Source organism: Ciconia boyciana, chromosome 18 (genome assembly GCF_034638445.1).
Source record: "Ciconia boyciana chromosome 18, ASM3463844v1, whole genome shotgun sequence".
Taxonomy (NCBI): domain Eukaryota; kingdom Metazoa; phylum Chordata; class Aves; order Ciconiiformes; family Ciconiidae; genus Ciconia; species Ciconia boyciana.
This window is the reverse complement of record NC_132951.1, coordinates 1,858,478-1,875,910: the sequence shown is the minus strand read 5'-3', so window position 1 is coordinate 1,875,910 and position 17,433 is coordinate 1,858,478. Positions and strand designations below refer to the sequence as shown.

The following is a 17,433-nucleotide window of genomic DNA, read 5'->3' as shown; positions in this document are numbered from 1 at the left end:
ATTTTTAAAAAAAATTTACTTAATAAAATACGAGAATTAAATTATTTCACACCTCTATTTTTTCAAAATTCCAAAAAGGCAGACAAATCAACAACACAGCTTCAGTCATCAAAGCAAAATTTGCTTCACAAAAGGTCATTTTCTACCTTCAATGAAACCACATTTGAGCTAAATAAACAGACACACCTGATTTTAAACACCCCACATAAGGGCTCCAAGTAGCTTTAAAATTATTAAATGTCAAAGTGTTTGGCAATTCTATAACTGGAAAGTAGACAACAGTCCATCGAAGCAGTCTGTGACATACCTTCAGTCCACTAACAGACTTCGTTATTCCAAAGTCAATGGGGAGTACAAGAGAGAGAGAGAAAACCACAAATAGGAAAACAGGACTCTCCAATTCTGAAGTCAGCTTCAGAAAGGGATCAGGGCTCACAAAGTGTCTACTGATAAAAGCAGTTCTTCAGCTTGAGAACTACAAATGACCAAAGAACTGCAGGGGACCATAGTGCAGGCAGGCCTTAAAAAAGCAGTGCCCGTTCCTGGTACTAGAAAAAAAGCCAGGTAGACCTGTGCATCCTAACTGAGGGAGAGGATTGACCAGCCAGAATGCTGTCTCCTATGTCCACACTGCTTTTGAGACCAGTACTAGTACTTCCACCTGAAGCCGTGCTGTGTGAGCGTACCAGCTCGGTCGGTGCTCACGAGCAGTCCTTTGTACTGCAGTGCGTCATACTGTGTACATATGTCCTAGGTCTGACTTTTCAGTTCTGACATGTCCCCAAAAAAGGGATTTGGTATAAGGCAGCAAGACATTCCTGAAGTAGCTGAAGTCTTATATATTATTCAGGGTAACAACAAAAACCATGAGACTTATCCCTCCCCAAAAATGGAAAAAAATGGAAGGTGGTAAGTTACTCATTACTGGAATAAATTCTCTAGAAATGCAAAAACCTAGCAATGTTTCAGTGACTTCTTAATGAAAAGAAAGTGTAATTTAAGGATATTATTAAAAACAAAAACACCTTTTGCCTGAGGAGAAAAGATACTTTATAGATTACTGGAAAAAGAGAATGACAATGATCTATCACACTCCATAATTATCTCCATATATAAACAGTGCTTCCCCTAACAACTGTCTGTTCAGGTGAAATCTTTACTACCTATTTATTTTAAAGGAGGAACTTCAGAGAATGAGTAAGATATATATTTATAGACATGTAAAGTTTACCCTGTAAACTGAATAAGGTTTTCTTCTGTTTAAATATGCATTAGTAATTTTTCTAGGGACCTTTTGTAACGGACTACAAATACTGTCTATTAGAAGAGCAAAAAACGCATTCCAGAATGTCTAGAAGGATTCTTCAGGTTATTTTATAAACCTCTAAATGAGTTGTTTCTAGCTGTACTGATAATAAAGCACTGACAACAGCCCATTGATAACAGACATTAACTAGAGCCACACAGGGCTCTAGTAAGTAAAATAACGTTGAATACATTAACGCCAAGTGCCCAACCATTTATATAAATTGTCTTATCCAGAAGCTTTCAGTAAGTTACATTCTCCTTACTGAAAGTTGAGGACGGTACCATTCATATTCCTCCTTCTTCCTAATTCTATGTAGTTAAGCTTCAAACGAGCCAATAACAGAGTGACTTGACCACCATGGTCCATTTGTGAAATGGAAAAAGCAGCCTTTACAAAAAAAAAAAAAAAAAAGAAGAAGAAAAAAAAAGAAAAAAGGAAAGAAAGAAAAAGAAAAGAAAAAAAAGTACTGTATCAGATATGAAATAAAGCTACCATGCTGTATCTATTAACAATTATTTGCTATCACTCATAAGAATCCTCTGAAAACTATTTCTGTTGCTTTGAAATACTGTACCACAAATGAACAAGGGATGGAAATAGAGCCCCATTCAATCTCTACTATCATATTAAAGAAGGACCTTACACACACCACAGTGACCTCTCAACAGGTCAATCCTGCATTTCCCATTTGCAATTCAAACCCAAGAGTGGAGCAGACCAAGGGCAAAATGGGCTCTTGATTATATTTAAGAGGTCACCATTGCTATGCAGAGTTGTAGGAAGCAGACCTCTAGCTTTATTGCATTTTTAAATTCTATCTTGTACAGAAGCTGCTCATATTTGGCAGCGAAAACTGGAAAAGGGATGTTTACATTTGACTTTTCCTTACCAGTGGCCTGCATACTTTTTGTATTAATAATGGAAAATAATGTTAAAATGCAGTGGATAGTAAGTTCAGTTTAAAAATAACCCTAGGTTATCGCTAGAAGATGAAAGACCAGCATCCCAAATCTGGCAAAAATTAAGTATTTAATGATGCCAGAATTTCAAACAGTTAACACTTGCACATACTAGTAAGTAAATACATGAAAAATACAATGTTCTCACATGAAAACTGGTGAGGATGCACTAATAGACTTGTCAGAGCAGGACAGACATTTAGATTAAAAATAATATGAAGGTGGCCAAAACAATTTTTGCTATTTTTATCACTTTAAACAGAGCAATACCTCTTTTTAGAGTTATCTTACTATCTTGCATTCAAAATGGAGAATAGGACGGGAGAGAAGAACAGACATAATGAAGAAAGGAGAGGTAGAGCAGTATGTGTCAACTACTCATAGAAATCTTGTAAGCTCTTGTGAAAGCGTATGTTGAACAATCATCTTTAACCATCTTACTTACAGAAATGCCACATAATAAGGAAGGTGAAACAAAATTGGGCCATTTATTTGTAAATGTTATGTGTGTTTTTTAAAGAGAGTGCTTGCTGCTTGAAGGACTAGGAAGACAAAAATAATAATAAAACAAAGCAAAGAATGAATGAGACATTTCTCAGCCTTTTATAGAAATGTCACAGAATAGCATACAATTATATTAGCATTTAAAATACAGGAAAACAATCTGGTTATTTTACACAGCTCCAACTGCTTTAGAAATGCACATGAGAAGGCCAAACATTTTACTGTTCATGAAGGTTATGTCCAGAAGTGAAACACATGGAATTACATAAAGAATTCCATGTACAAGAAAACCGCTTCATGTTTCTAATATTTTCATATTATACCTGAAATGGTCACATATAGAGTAGTAAGTGTAAGAATAAAAAATAGTATTAAAAGCATCTGAAGCAACTTTATCTTCCTCAAAAATCTCTAGCAATCTGCTAGAGTATTTAGAGAGCAAACAGCATTTGGATTGTACACACAGTTAGTTTCATCAGTTCATAACCTGGCTGCAGAATAATCCCTTTGTATTAACATTTTGTTGCCATGTTCAGGTAGATTTCTGTTTGTGCCATAGGAATACCTTTGCAGCGCTACCTTAAGATGATGGTTTAGAAATTTAAAGATGAAATTTACTGAGATAGCACAGATTAAAAAAAACAAAAAACCCAAGCTATTATGCAACAAATGGAATAAAAATTTCTGATAAGAACTTCAGTTCTATTAGCAAGTTAGCTATCTTGTTTTCCCAAAAGACTCTAATAGCTCTGCTTCACAGAATAAATAGAATATCTGAAATAAACCTAAGGCAGAGTTAACCATTCCTTCATAAGGTATGTATCAATATGACCATGCTTCTAACTTAAAAGGAGCAGTTAGTTTTAGATAACACATTCTTCAAACACAATTCAGCATTCTTGGAATTGTACTGTTTACAAAGACAGATTTGGAAAGCAACAAACAGTTTGAGTATTTTTTTCTGCAATAATTCACATTGGAAATGAACACCAACTCTAATTTAATTCCTTTATGTCTCAACTTTGCAGTAGATGCCCATGAAAGATATAAATCCTTTTCCCAGTGACCAACACTATACTATTTTCCCTGAGAGATTACTGTAGAAATAACAACAATTTGCCATTTGCAAAAAGTTCACTGCCCTTACTGTAGGAAAGATCTCCCGGTTCACATAAAGTCCCCTTCCACAATGTCCCAGCACAAAGGACAGGAGAGGGACCACTCCAAATAGAACACTCAATTTTCTGGCTTTTGTGGGTTTAAGTCAGAGCCTTAATGTATTTGAAGACAGGTTTTTTTGCCTGTGAATATTTATAACAGTGTGAAAAATCCAGGACAGCTGGTAATGCATTTTGAAGTGTGCTAACAACACTGTATCAAACAGCTTCCTATTGATCACATAATGCTTTTTGTGGCTAAGTATTTCATACATGGTGCTTATACATTTTGAATAAGAACTTCAAGTACCTTTTGCTTCAAGCGGTTTTTCACTTCTTTTATTCCCATTTTTGCATGATCTTTTGCCTGCATGAAAAATTAATTTAAGTTAAAATCCCCTTCTATTTCCAGCAGTGACTATGCTTGATTTCAGTGCATCAAGATTCACCTTTTCTAGTTACTAAAAACGGCAAGGAAAAAAATGTAACAGGATACTGAAAACATTAAAACCAATAAAAAGCTAAAAAAACCCCAAACAAACAAGAAACACCACCACCACCACCCCCCCACACACACGCGCGGTACAAAAATTTTGTTTTCAATGTTTTGATGCCACAGACATCTTTAATCTTTTTGCATTCCACACCCTCTGTCTTCCCCTCTAAGTATTTCTCTTTGCTGTAAGTCAACAATCAACAGAAACCGTAAGCCTGCAAACTTTCTCCTTGCAGTACTCTGGATGCTAGTTCCATCTAGTAGAGCTAATCTCATCCTACTCATCTCTCTCAGGATGGAGGAAGGCAGGAGAAAATAAACGTTTGAATAGTTATCTCAATGCTTTTTATAGCATTATTTCCTAAAATTGAGCTTATAAAGAAATCCTCGCTTGTCTCTGTGTTGTTTTATCTTGCACAGTGAAACTGGCAGCCATACATGATAACACAGTAACATACTAGCTGTTTGTTAACAGAACTGAAAACATTTTCATTTAAAGAATAACTCAGTAAGTTGGGCTCTAAATAAGCAGGTATAAGAAATTTCTAGGGAAAATTAATTGACATTTAGAAAAGATGGGAACAATTTGGAAAATGAGAGGATTCCCTTATTTCGATGAAGCTGCAAGCAGAGAAACCTGAAGTAACAATGATTTCCAACAGAGTAATGATGAGATGGTAGAGCTGCTTAGTAGAGCATATAGGCACTATTTCCCAGAAATAGTTCTATGTAATAAATAGAATTTATCATCTATACTTTCAAAAGAAATCACAAGTTCCCCTTCTCCTTTGCATTTCAATTATGTTTAAATTTCAAAATGACTTTTCCATTTAAATTTGAAACTTAGATGAATGTGTATTTTAAGTAATTTTGTGAGTCCAATGAAAATGAATTTAAGTCTTGAGTTTCATTTGAAAGGTTAAAACAGAATTGTAATTAGACTCTTATCTCAGTAGTAAGCCAGTACCCGATACTTACAAACTTATAGACAGTCTTCATGGCAGGGTTAGCCTTGGTCTTTACTGTATTTAAAATGGCTCCACTTCCTTTCTATAATTATAGTAACAATAGAATAAAATTTATCAAAGCTCTTTAAAGCAAACAGCAATCTAAAATCCACCATTCTTAACTTAAAATAACAAAGCATTAACTATGATTATTAGCAGAGCTGAGTTAAAATGGTAAATTTAAAGAAAAAGAACACAAGTAAAAACATATTAAATGTTTCTCTCTGGTTTTCCAGAGGAATCCCAATTCTGTTTAATACAGCAGTTTTCAAAGTAAAAATGTCAGTGTCTCCCAATACCGAGAGCCCTTGTCTTATAGGTTGTCTCACAAAACAGTGTTCTATGACTGTTTCATTCGCTCTCAAGGGTGTCCTGTACATTGCATTAAAATCCTAAACAAGTTTAAGACAAAAGTGTCCTACCAAATACTCAATGTCTGGGGCAGAAATTCAGTTTCAGGAAAGCCTGTACATTCAATCTGAAGAAGTAAGATCTTTTCTTATTTTCCCTTTCATGATCCCACAATACTATTTATCAAAAGCACGCTGCCTTTTTAAGATCGAAGTAGTCGATAACGGGATAAATCGAGGGAAAATGAAATCTAACTACAGTCATAAACATTAATTCTAGAAAAGCTGAATTGCATGTGGTGAACATAATAAAAGTCATAAGACAGTAATATGTCAGACAGAATAACCTGTTAGTCTGGTTGGTGTTTTATACATCTTCCACACACCATTGACTATTGCTGTACAGTACCTTATTTGATAAATACAGGAGATAGGTAAATCCAAGGAACAAAATCTTAGATAATTTTATATTTTCTTATTTCAGTGCAAAATTATATTTCCAGAGATCAGATGCAATCAGATACAAACAGTTTTAAGATTTACTACTTCTGTTACTACATGACAATTAATCTTCAACAAAAATTATAAACTGTTGAATTTAATTACACTTATTTTTACATTCAGTTGGCCATTCCTCTTTCTTATAACTGTAAAATTACTTGTCATCCTATGGATTCATATATATATTTATGTATATATATTTAGCTACCTAGCAATATGATGGGATTTTTTGCATTACTGTTATAAAATACATTTAATTCAAAATTATCAAGATAATATTGAGCCCAGCATTTTGTGTAAGGAACATAATTCCATTCATAACCAGGACAACAGGCAAATGGAATGCTGCAAAACTCAATTCTGTCAGAAAACAATTCAATCTTTCCTACTGACTTATACCCATAAACCAGAAATATTTTACTTTTCAATACATCACATTTTATGCATCAAAAGAGACTTTTAAAATCAGCTATAATAATGTATTCTCTAAAAGTATTTAAGTTTTTAATTTATACGAGTAGAGCACTAAACCAAAGAGATCCCAAAACATCCCAAACACTGCTGTTCTCATTCAGCATTTCACACCATTTAGCTTTATAAAGAGCTTTTTGGTGTGGCAGTGTTCCCTTTTGTTTCCTTTTCTATTAAAGGAAAGAAAAACCACATTATTTTCTAAAATGACAATAACTTATTTCCAGCTGCCTCTAAGACATTAAAAACGGGATTTAAAAACTTGAGAATTTCTATGGTGATTTTTTTTTTTTAGTGTATTTTTTCTTCTGTTCTTTACTTCATCTGAAGAGCGCATTAGTTTCTCACAACTAAACGCAAGTTGGTCACAGCTAAACACTGCAGGAAACAGGTTAGTCATGTTCATGAGGACAGAAGTTAACAGCCGTACAGAACCGTACAATGGTCCAGGAAGAATCAGATTGTCTGTTGGAAGAATATTGTGTTCTTACCCTTACTGTAGAGAGCCACTGGTGGTACAATTTGTCGCTACCTAGAGAGAATCACAAAAACAAACAAACTGTAACTCTCTACCAAATAGAAAACAAGCTAGAAATGTGAAGTGTTAGCGCTTAGTGGTTCTAGGAGCATGAACAGTACAGAAACAGAACAGGACAACCATCCTTTTCTTTTAATGGAAACACAACAACAAAAAATTGATGAGGTATCTACAATTTTTCTTTTAATTGCTAAGAGGCATTTCTATTTTATCTGGGTTGTCTTTCAGACATTTGAGAACACTGCGATTTTTTTTGTAAGATCGCTAAAAGAAATTTGAGGTGGTTCTGGGTAAAGCCAAGGTTTTTCAGTATCCTCCATTGCAAGAACTCTTAGCGGTACTTTAGCCAAGTGGTAAAGCTGAGGTTTTGTAAGACTGAACAGACTTTATTCAGGCTACAATACATTACTCAAAGTTCTTGACAGAGGAAACAACAAAAATTTAAGACACTTCAACCTACAGGGATCATTGCAGCCTCAGTTATTTCGGTGAGTAACCACAATGACCCATTACATCATGATGGCCCACAAACAGTAAGTCAAGAACAGTGTCTGAAGTTACTTTAAAATACTGTATTTCTTACCTGCATATTCTCCCATATTTATCTCTTCTTCAAAAACATCACTGAAGCCCTCTCCAGAGTTAAGAAGATCCAGACGGCCATCAATGAACTATATCGATGTTAAAAGAGCATGTAAACAAATGAACCATCTCATCCTTTATCTTTTCAGAAAGACTTTGTTTTGCATTTGCTAGAATAACCCCACTGTTCTTATTGGGAAGGGACTCTAAATAGAATGAAAATACAACCAAAACTGGCAAAATGTTTACCAATGCAAAAAGGTATGCTGCTTCACTGAAAAAACAGCATTCATATGTTTGTCTATACACATATGTTTTCAGCTTCCCTGAAACAGTAATATCACGTTTAACGGTAATATGCTTTCTGTACAAAGTTTACAGCAGATATACGGGGTTCTAGGTATGCTCAGATCAAAACAGCACAGACACCTTTAGGGGAAAAAAACATACACCTCTTAATATATAGAAAGCCTTATCACCTGAATCTGAGAAAAGCCATCAAGCAGGAATTAAGGTGCTGCCAACTACATGAATTTTCCCCATTACTTGGCTGAGAGATCAAGGAATATAGGAACAGCCCTCAAAAAAAACAGTTGTATTGTTAAAGAATCTGCTTCTACATTAGAGCAATTAAGCCAGTACCTGCTTAAAGAGCTGAAGCTGAATGGCATTCTGAAGAAACTGCCTCATGACAGCAGAACGATGGGACACAAACGTTTCTTCACAAAAAGTGATGGGTTCACCCTGTAGAGTTCAGAGCATTAAACACTGAAAAAGCTTTGTCTGAATCCATTTGAATCCACTGTCTCCGTTTTATCTACTTCCCTTATCTACTTTATCTACTTCCTATCTACTTCCTTTATCTACTTCCCAAAATAGATAGATAAATAAAGTAGGCCTTACATAACATTGAGTAAACTGTAGTTTATTTCCAGGTTTCAATCATGTGACTGAGAAACAGGTTGGAAACTGGCAAATTGTGTATCATCAAAATAAAACACATTTGCTTTATGCACATTTCGCTAATGCTGGTGAAGGAGCTTTCATCATCCAAAAAGGTAATTTTACTTAATGTCCCCAAAATATGACACACAGTGATCTGAATTTTGTATATTCTGCTTCTCTGCCTCAGTAGACCCAGCCAGTTAACCTGCACAAACAAGTCAGGAATGTCTACTCTGTTCTCCCCATAGTTCAGAAAGATTAGACTTTCATATATTGAATGAGTGAAATTTCCCTTTTTCACAACCGTGTTGGCAAAAGACAGAAATTGTTTTGCAGCTCTACTTTTATCTTATTTTAATGAGTTATGTTAATGCTGAAGTCTGCTGTGCATCTGCCATAAGGGCACAAATTTCCTCCACACTTAAATCTACAAATACTCAATGTAGCAAGCAAATGTATTTATTGAATTGAAAACAAGAAAGTAACAAAGAATGATAAAATTATACTGATGTATAATTAATATGGAGGCTTTTTCATACTCATATTAAAATATATTTGGACTCTTCATCTGTTGAGTTTTTAAAATCAACATTAGATAGCAAAAAGCCTTAAAGCACTCCCTTTAAAAGGGTGGTATCATTCAATTTCTGAGAGCTTTTTATATTAGCAATCTCATTTACCATTGGCTGTGTAAAGTCAGGATAACAGGGCCACTAAAATGACTGTGCTCAAAAAAGCCCCATGCCACAGCATTGCTTTTGAGCATATTGGTTTTTTCCCCACCAGTCTATGTTGGAAGCCACTATGCGGCCCCAGGACTTGTAACACCTAGTCCACACTAAAAGGATGCTAAATCCTCAAAACCATGTTGGGCAAACTGCGATGACTTTCATATTTCTTAAAATCCATAGGTATTCACCTTTTTCCCTGAGTTCACAGTCGATCAAACCTACTCATTGATACATTTCCTGCTGAGGTCTGGCACCACCCCAGAGCTGATCAACCTGATGGCTGATACCCCCTGCTGATTGCCTGTCCTTTGACATAACTGACCTCGCCATTGCAACCCAATGGTGAGAACAGTTACATCAGCTTTTAACGGAATTTATGAGGAAAGTGAAGGAACTATTTGGCTTCAAATAATCAGATCGCAGTAATAAATTTCTTCCTGGCCCCCAGTGAACTGGACAACCAGAATTGCCAAGATGCTACACCATGCACCTCACCTCTAACCCAGCGGTCAACAAGTGCCAGAGGTCACAGACTGTCCTTAACACGAGGAAAAGGATCAATTGCGAGTGACTGCCTAAGCATGGGATGGGTCTCTTTCACAGAGGGAAGAAGTAACTCTTTTCGGATAGTTTCTTTCACCTTTTCCTTGGGCCAATGAATTTCCATGGTTTTAGAAAAGAAAGCAGGTTTCTTATGTGACAACTACAGTTTCAGGATAATTAATTTTAAAAATAATAACCCATCTTTGATTTGCTGTAGCAGGTATTTACAGGGAAAAACAAAATCACTACAGTCTTTCCGGGCAAGACGCATAAGTGTCAAAAGCCTTTTTTTTTTTTCTTCCCTGTGGCTTTGCTCCCATCAGGATAAAGAATCATAAGACACTTCATTTCAAAGTAAACAAAGGAAAAATGTTTGGAAAAACAGGTCTGGCTGGTATGTGCCTGGCATGCAAGACACTGGTGATAGTCTCCATGACACACTGCCTACTGCCACGACAAAGGTTCTGCCTCAAAAATCAAGGTATGTACTGTCTGAAAGATTTTAACGCATTGAAATGATTAACAGCTGATCATGCACTCATGTTAGTAGATGGCAGAGAGGGACAGAACTGCTGCATGACATGGAAGTGTCAAAACAAGACTTCGAGCAAGAGGTAACTTGGCAAATGGAAAAAGCCATTAGTTGATTTTGAGATGGGACTGACAATTTGGACTAATATAAGCTCCCCATGCAAGAACTTAATATATTACATTCAGCTATTGCCATCCCACTTGAGATTTGTTTATACTCTCTCTCAGGTACCAGGAAGTAAAAGTCAGGATACTACAGAGCACTGCAATTAGTACGAGAAGATCTTAGGAGATTGCAAATGCATCTGTTACTACAGAAACTACAGCGACAGACACTTTCCCAGCAGGGCCTAGGAAACAGTATAACAAACAGCAGGATGTAATGTCTACTTGACCAGTATGAAAAAGGCTTTCCCCTCCAATTCAGCTACCAGAACATAATGAAGGATGCCTGAAAAATATTTGTGTCTGACATAGATACAATCTGGAGCGTGAAAACAGCTGGGAGCAATACATGAAGAAAAGTGTAGATTAGTCCACGATCAGAGAAGTTGTCCACCAGAGGAAGGTTCAGCTTTCATTTAAGCCTCACTTGTAAAACACTTTAAAGGAAACAAGGAACCCTTCCTACAATCTACGAGAATCCAAAATTTCTCGCATGGCCAGAGAAGAGTATGAACATTGTGGAAAGAACTATGCCCTGCCAAAGAGAAGCTTCCTCTACTCCACTCTACGTCCAGCACAATGACACCAGCTTCTCCTCTTACAGTCGAGCTATCTACCATTCCTATAAACACACATATTGCAGCTGGGGGAGCCCAGTATTATTATCATGTTAACACACTTCCTTCCCCAAAGTACTAATGATTGAGTTTGTTCATTAGGTTGATTAGACCTTTTGACTTCTTAAGAGCCAATTCAGGCTCAACTGCTGCTAGATGACAGGGAAAACTTTAATCATCAAGGTCAAGCGTGAGATTTTCAGCTTAGAATGCATTAGTACCTTCCATCCTCCCTGACCTCCAGGAGGGTGAACACACTGTTGCTAACCCCCACCCACAGCTTCATTACACGAAGACAAGCTGGACAATAAGACCATTTTCTTGACAGATTTAGTTAACTGTAAGTTATAAAGCTAATCAGCTCTGCTTTTACTGACAGATGACATTATACGTGAGGGGACATGCTAAGAACTGCAGATATTTTGTGAAATGAATGGTCTTGCTCACCTGTAAAACAATTATAATAACTTGTCCTGATAAACCCATCAACTCCTAAACTTGCTGTTTCCAACAATTAGACTTTAAGCCTTGATTTGTCAACACCTTAAATATCCATTATTCCCCTCTCCAACTATAAATGTATAACAGAGGCTAAGATATGGCATTTTAAATGCTCTAAATGTGTGTACAATGCAACTCTCTGAGGAATCTGATTTGATCTGTAATACTAGATAATTCACATATATTTCAAGATTGGATCACAAAATTATTTTTTAATATAAAAATTTACACATTTCAAAGACAGTTAATCTGCAATCTTAACACAAGAGAAGTAACTTTAAAATGTAAGACTAAGATTTAAGACTCCTAGATGCATTGAAAAAATAGGTGCCTTTTCTTTATGCCTTTGCAAATCTCCCTTTATATGAATATTTTATATTCATATGGCATAATGAAGTTCATCAGGGCAGTGCTGCTATCTCATGACCCCTTAAAAAGCTGAAAAGTTTCAGCCCACATCTGATCTGTTGCCGGCCCTATTTTTAAATTGGAATTCTGAATTCTGTTACATTCTAAAATAATGTTTAAAACTACTTAAGGCAGCAAGTGAAAAATGAAACAGTCTAGGACTTATTTCAGACTGTTCTAGAGTTTCATGAAACCTGCTGTTATATTTTAAGAAGCCATAATTGCAAATTGAAAGATAAAGCCCGATTTTGATTAGCTACGCTGTAAAAAAATTTCACCATGATCCCCCATCTTTCAAGGAAATCATTTTTCATCAGAAAGAAAACCCTTCTTTCACAAGAGGGTACAGGACCTCGTGCAGACAGTTATTGTCAGTGAGAGAAGTATCACATCTGAATTGTCAGACTTACCATACTCGCAGACAGGTCAGCTAACTGGTTATGGCAATAACTTTCACAGTGAATATAAAGGACTAAAAATATGTGGGACAGAAGACAGCACGGATTAGAGAAGGACTTGGAGGAAGGGACAGAGGCAAACACAAATGATACTTCTAGAAAGACACACAGGTGCTAAGATAACTCATGGAAGTCTAACTATTCCCACTCCTGCAAGAGATGAGATACCAAAGTGTGCATCTGGATAATGGGGCTTTAAAATCAGCATGTGACTGCTGGAGAAAACATTAAGATAATAAAGACAGAGTTCAAATTAGGTCAACAGTGAGAGTCTCTTGCACAAGCAAAGATTTCACAAAACTTGATTCTAAGGGTAAAAAAAAAAAAACAAAAAACAAAAAAAAAAACAAAACACAAACACCACCCACCCCCCCACCCCAAAAAAAACCCAAACCCTCAACAACACAACCACTCAAACCTGAAGACTTTGTTTAGACAACCCTAAAAGTTATGCCATGGAAGATATATGTATTCTCTTCTGCATTATCATGGTCAGCATGTGGTGCAGGGTAATGAATTTTGTGCTGCTGTATGCATGCCTTCAAACCATGTAGGTGCTCTTTCAAAGCCTCTCTAATAAATACACAAGCCATTAGAGCTGCTCTGTAAACCAGCCACGAAATGAAAAATTGTGGGTGGAATTTAAAGGTGCAGAACAAGATGACAATCTGACAGTCTACAAGCTGTAAGTCTGGTGTCAGTATACTACGCAGCAAAACCCCAAACGCACAGCAAGAACAATGACATGCAAGAGATTCATATACCACTGTTTTATTACTACCTAGATGTTGCAAATAACCACATCCTTTACTAAAATTGGTTATGTTGCAAATGACAAAGTAAAGCCTGTAGGGATATTCTAGGAATCATCATCCTTAATTCCATCCAGAATTATAATGAAACTAAGATAGGAGAACGATCTTACTGATCTAGATATATATGTCAATGTCAGCTACAACAGCAACCAAAGGCAAGCAACTGCTCTGCAGACCTTTCAAGAATTGTGATTACAATGTCAAGGAAAGATTAGCTCATCACAGCTGAAGAAGGATCATCAGTCAGCCAGCAGGATTCCATAAAGAAAATCTGAAATTGGTGACAGACACCTGATAGGACATTGGCTCATTCAGCTTGCAATTGCAATGGCAAATAACCTCCCCATAACTAGTACATACGTTCAGCACAAGAAAGCTCTTTGCATCTGCCTCAGTCATAATGGAATCAAGACAGCATAGATCAAACACTCTGCATTAAGCAAATGATACCATAGGTTTATTAGCATTTCAAGATGCTGCTCAGGAACAAAGAAATCATGTGCTCAGACATTTGACCACACTTCTTCTAAAGAAAACTAAATTAAGACTCTGTTCAAAAAGAGACTACCAGTTCTGATAAATTAGTATTGCTAAGTGTAATCTGGAAAAGCATTTAAAAACCATGTATTTACCAACACAGACTGTACTGTCCAAACACTTACTGTCTCATGTAAATAACCATTTTCATAACCAGTCCAATTTCAGACTTTTTTCCATGTTCCTCACTAGGGTATATAACCTCTGGCAGAGATACATCAAGAGTGAATGTCCCTACCACCCTTTTATATATATATATATATATATATTTACAGTATCTATACTTTTTATAGATAATTTTTATAAGATTTACAGTATCAAACAAAATGGGCCATTTCTCTAAATTCTCAACCCTTGCAATTGCTGGTGAATTGGAATTTCTGACGGCTGTCATTCTTCTGCATGTGATCTGATAACTCCTGTAATAGGTTGTAATAATATCACTGAAGGAGAAATAAAAGGGAGAAAGGTGATTGCAAGTCAGTCAAATCACTGACACCAATCATAACACTTAATCACATCAACATCCCCTTCAAAATGTCATCTGTCAAAACTTAGCTTGTACCAGTGCTGTGGATCATGGGTATACGCACATACAGCATGCTGTATTCAGCTCCATAGGCGTTACCCTTACAAGAGCTTGGGAGCTGTCTTTTACAAAACATTCCTTGACATACAAATCACGAGAGACCTGTTCTGCAGTGCACAAAATCACTTAAACAACACACTTCCCCAGACTCCTAACTTGGACATGACTAAACAGTCACAGAAGTGTTTTTTCCGATTGCACTACGAAGAAGTAGAACATGCCTCGCGCTAAGAAAAGAAAAGAGGAAAAGCCTGCAAAAATGTAGAGATGTTTGTGGTTTCTGGCTGTAACCCAGTTTTCTCATGTAGATATTGGAAGTTAATAAATTTCAAAATTTTACTTTGTAAGCATTCTCAAAATTCTTACGTAATTCCCTTTATAAAACTAGATACCAACGGGAGCTCTGAATTAGACTGCAGGAAAAAAAGCAGACTCATATCAACAAATACATTCTTGACCAAAACCCAAATAAAAGTAAAACATCCTCAGAAAGGACATATATCTGCTTCCTACAACCACTGAAGATATCATTAATATTTGCCAGCAGGCTGCCAACTAGGATGAAGCAATTTAAACACACAGCTCAACTTTAAATGTGACATTATAATATGCAGATATTCAGACTTCATCAAAATCTTTTTTAACACTGTGATTAGAACTCTGTGGCCTGTGCCTCTTTTAGAACCCTAGTAATACATGTATTATTATAATGCAATGCATTATTAAGCTGTAATCAATTCTACAACATCCAAAATGCCTTCAGATAAAAATTTAGGTGTATTAAAATTACTATGAAACTTTTGTAGAAAAAATACAGAATAAGATTTATTTGCATTAAAACACTGTAAGGACACCAGCTCAGATACTGATAGATTGAGTGAAAGTTCAACACCACCCCTTTACACATCATTTCAGACTGTAATATCCAACACCATTAACAGGATCTGACAAACTTTGCACAAAACCAACTTCAAATAAAAGATGAAACTAATGAAAAATGTGTAACTGGAAAAAATTTACATCACATAGCAATGTTTTTGCTTCTCCTTTCAAACCCTTTTAGTTTATTAGGATACCAGGCATTTCATGTTAGACCAAGTAAAATGACACATACTCATATTCACAAATAATGAAACTACTTTACCGTAATAGAGCAAGCCATCTTTCAAAGTGTTTATATGGCTAATTCAAGCCATTGCCTGCCCTGATTTCTGAATCACCTACATCAGCCAGCCGTTTTCCATCCCTAAGCAACTGATACAGCCTCATGTCTCTAGAACTCAAGCAACAAACCTGGAAGATAAAGTGCAAAAAAGCCAGCAAGAAAGCATTTAGGGCGGGGGGAGAGAAAAAAGGAAAAAGGTGGGGGGGGGGGGGGGGGGAAATCACCATTTCACAGATCAAGAATAGAGGCATGAAAATAATAAGTAACTTGTACACGGTCACAAAAGTCTCTGTCAGAGCCAGGGAAAAGAACCGAAATTTCTTTAATCCCTGTTCAGTACCTTAAATACAAGGCTATTCTTCCTCTTCCTACTTGATATTGTGTCAATGCATGAGTGTAGGTGTTGAAAGACTAACAAAAGAAAAGTAATAGTATGGTATTATGAGCTGAGAAACCTAATCTTTATCAGATACAGCAAATCTCTATGATGCTGCCTGCACTAGGAACTCTCTCTTTGTCCTGAATATGCTTTAAATTATTGGTATAATGTGTACTGTATATTGTTCCACTCTTATATTTATTCCACAAAAACCCCTGTGGCCTGCATGCGATTTTATCATTAGCTGGCAAGGTAATTTCAGGGCCTAGTTCTGTAATCATTCCGTGAGCAATACTCCCATTGAAGCTAGTATGTTCTGCATGCAAAGCAGCTACCAATTCAGGTTCCCTATAATAAAAAGGCCTTTTTCTGTTTTAACTATTGTGGAACATTAGTGACAATACAAAAAAGGAGAAAAATTACAGTGCAATTCTTTATATGAGTTATTTTATACTATGACAAAATATGAAAGTGTGCTTGGAAACACAATCTACACAAAGTATTTCCTATGAGATAAGTGACAAGCTTTTTTTTGTTTGTTTCATTTATTAAAACTCAATAGAATACAAAATATTTTGTTAAAATAGGAAAAAGAAAACTTTGCAAAAATGATAAATGATTGGCCAAGATTTAGAAATGACCAATATGCCTAAAGGTCACAAATATTAATATTTTGCTTTCTTTTGATTTCTTAAAAACATGTAAAAAGCCAAAACCATCCAAATCAATGAAGCTTCCAGGATTCACCCAAGTAAAGATGTTGATAATATGTTTTTGTGCAAGATGTATACGACTCCTTTGTATCATGATCCCCCAAACCATATTGAATAAAACAGCTATTTCCAAGACCAAAATATTTTAATATAATATTTAGATGCTAATATAGATGCAGAAGGAGAATAAACTGTTTTTAACTTCACTAAAGCAATGAGAGAGAAGCTTTAGTCATAAAGGTAGATCATAAAATCCCACTCTTTTAGCTAAGTAACAAAAAGCCCGTCTCTATAAATAAAATCGATAAATGGAATTAAACTTTAAATTTTCACTGAGTTGGAGACATCTAGTCTCTGATAGATATACTAATGCACAAGATACAAGATAACATGATATGCAATGCCACCTCCTTCATATAATATCTGGCAAAGTAAATGCTGTTACTATAATAGAACTCACTG

General features: G+C 35.9%; 1 protein-coding gene across 5 annotated transcripts in view; it reads right to left on the bottom strand.

The window, feature by feature from the left end:
* DENND1A (DENN domain containing 1A) overlaps positions 1-17,433 on the bottom strand; it is a 218,524-nt gene that overhangs the window by 42,021 nt on the left and 159,070 nt on the right. For all 5 annotated transcript variants that reach the window (XR_012045633.1, XM_072882845.1, XM_072882843.1 and 2 more), the window contains exons 14-18: positions 8,517-8,618; positions 7,876-7,963; positions 7,246-7,286; positions 5,404-5,475; positions 4,240-4,296 (exon numbers count right to left, since the gene is read on the bottom strand). Coding sequence is in view for 4 of the 5 variants with exons in the window: in XM_072882845.1 (XP_072738946.1) it covers positions 4,240-4,296; positions 5,404-5,475; positions 7,246-7,286; positions 7,876-7,963; positions 8,517-8,618 (360 nt within the window). In the remaining variant the exon portion in view is untranslated. The remainder of the gene's footprint in view (positions 1-4,239; positions 4,297-5,403; positions 5,476-7,245; positions 7,287-7,875; positions 7,964-8,516; positions 8,619-17,433) is intronic.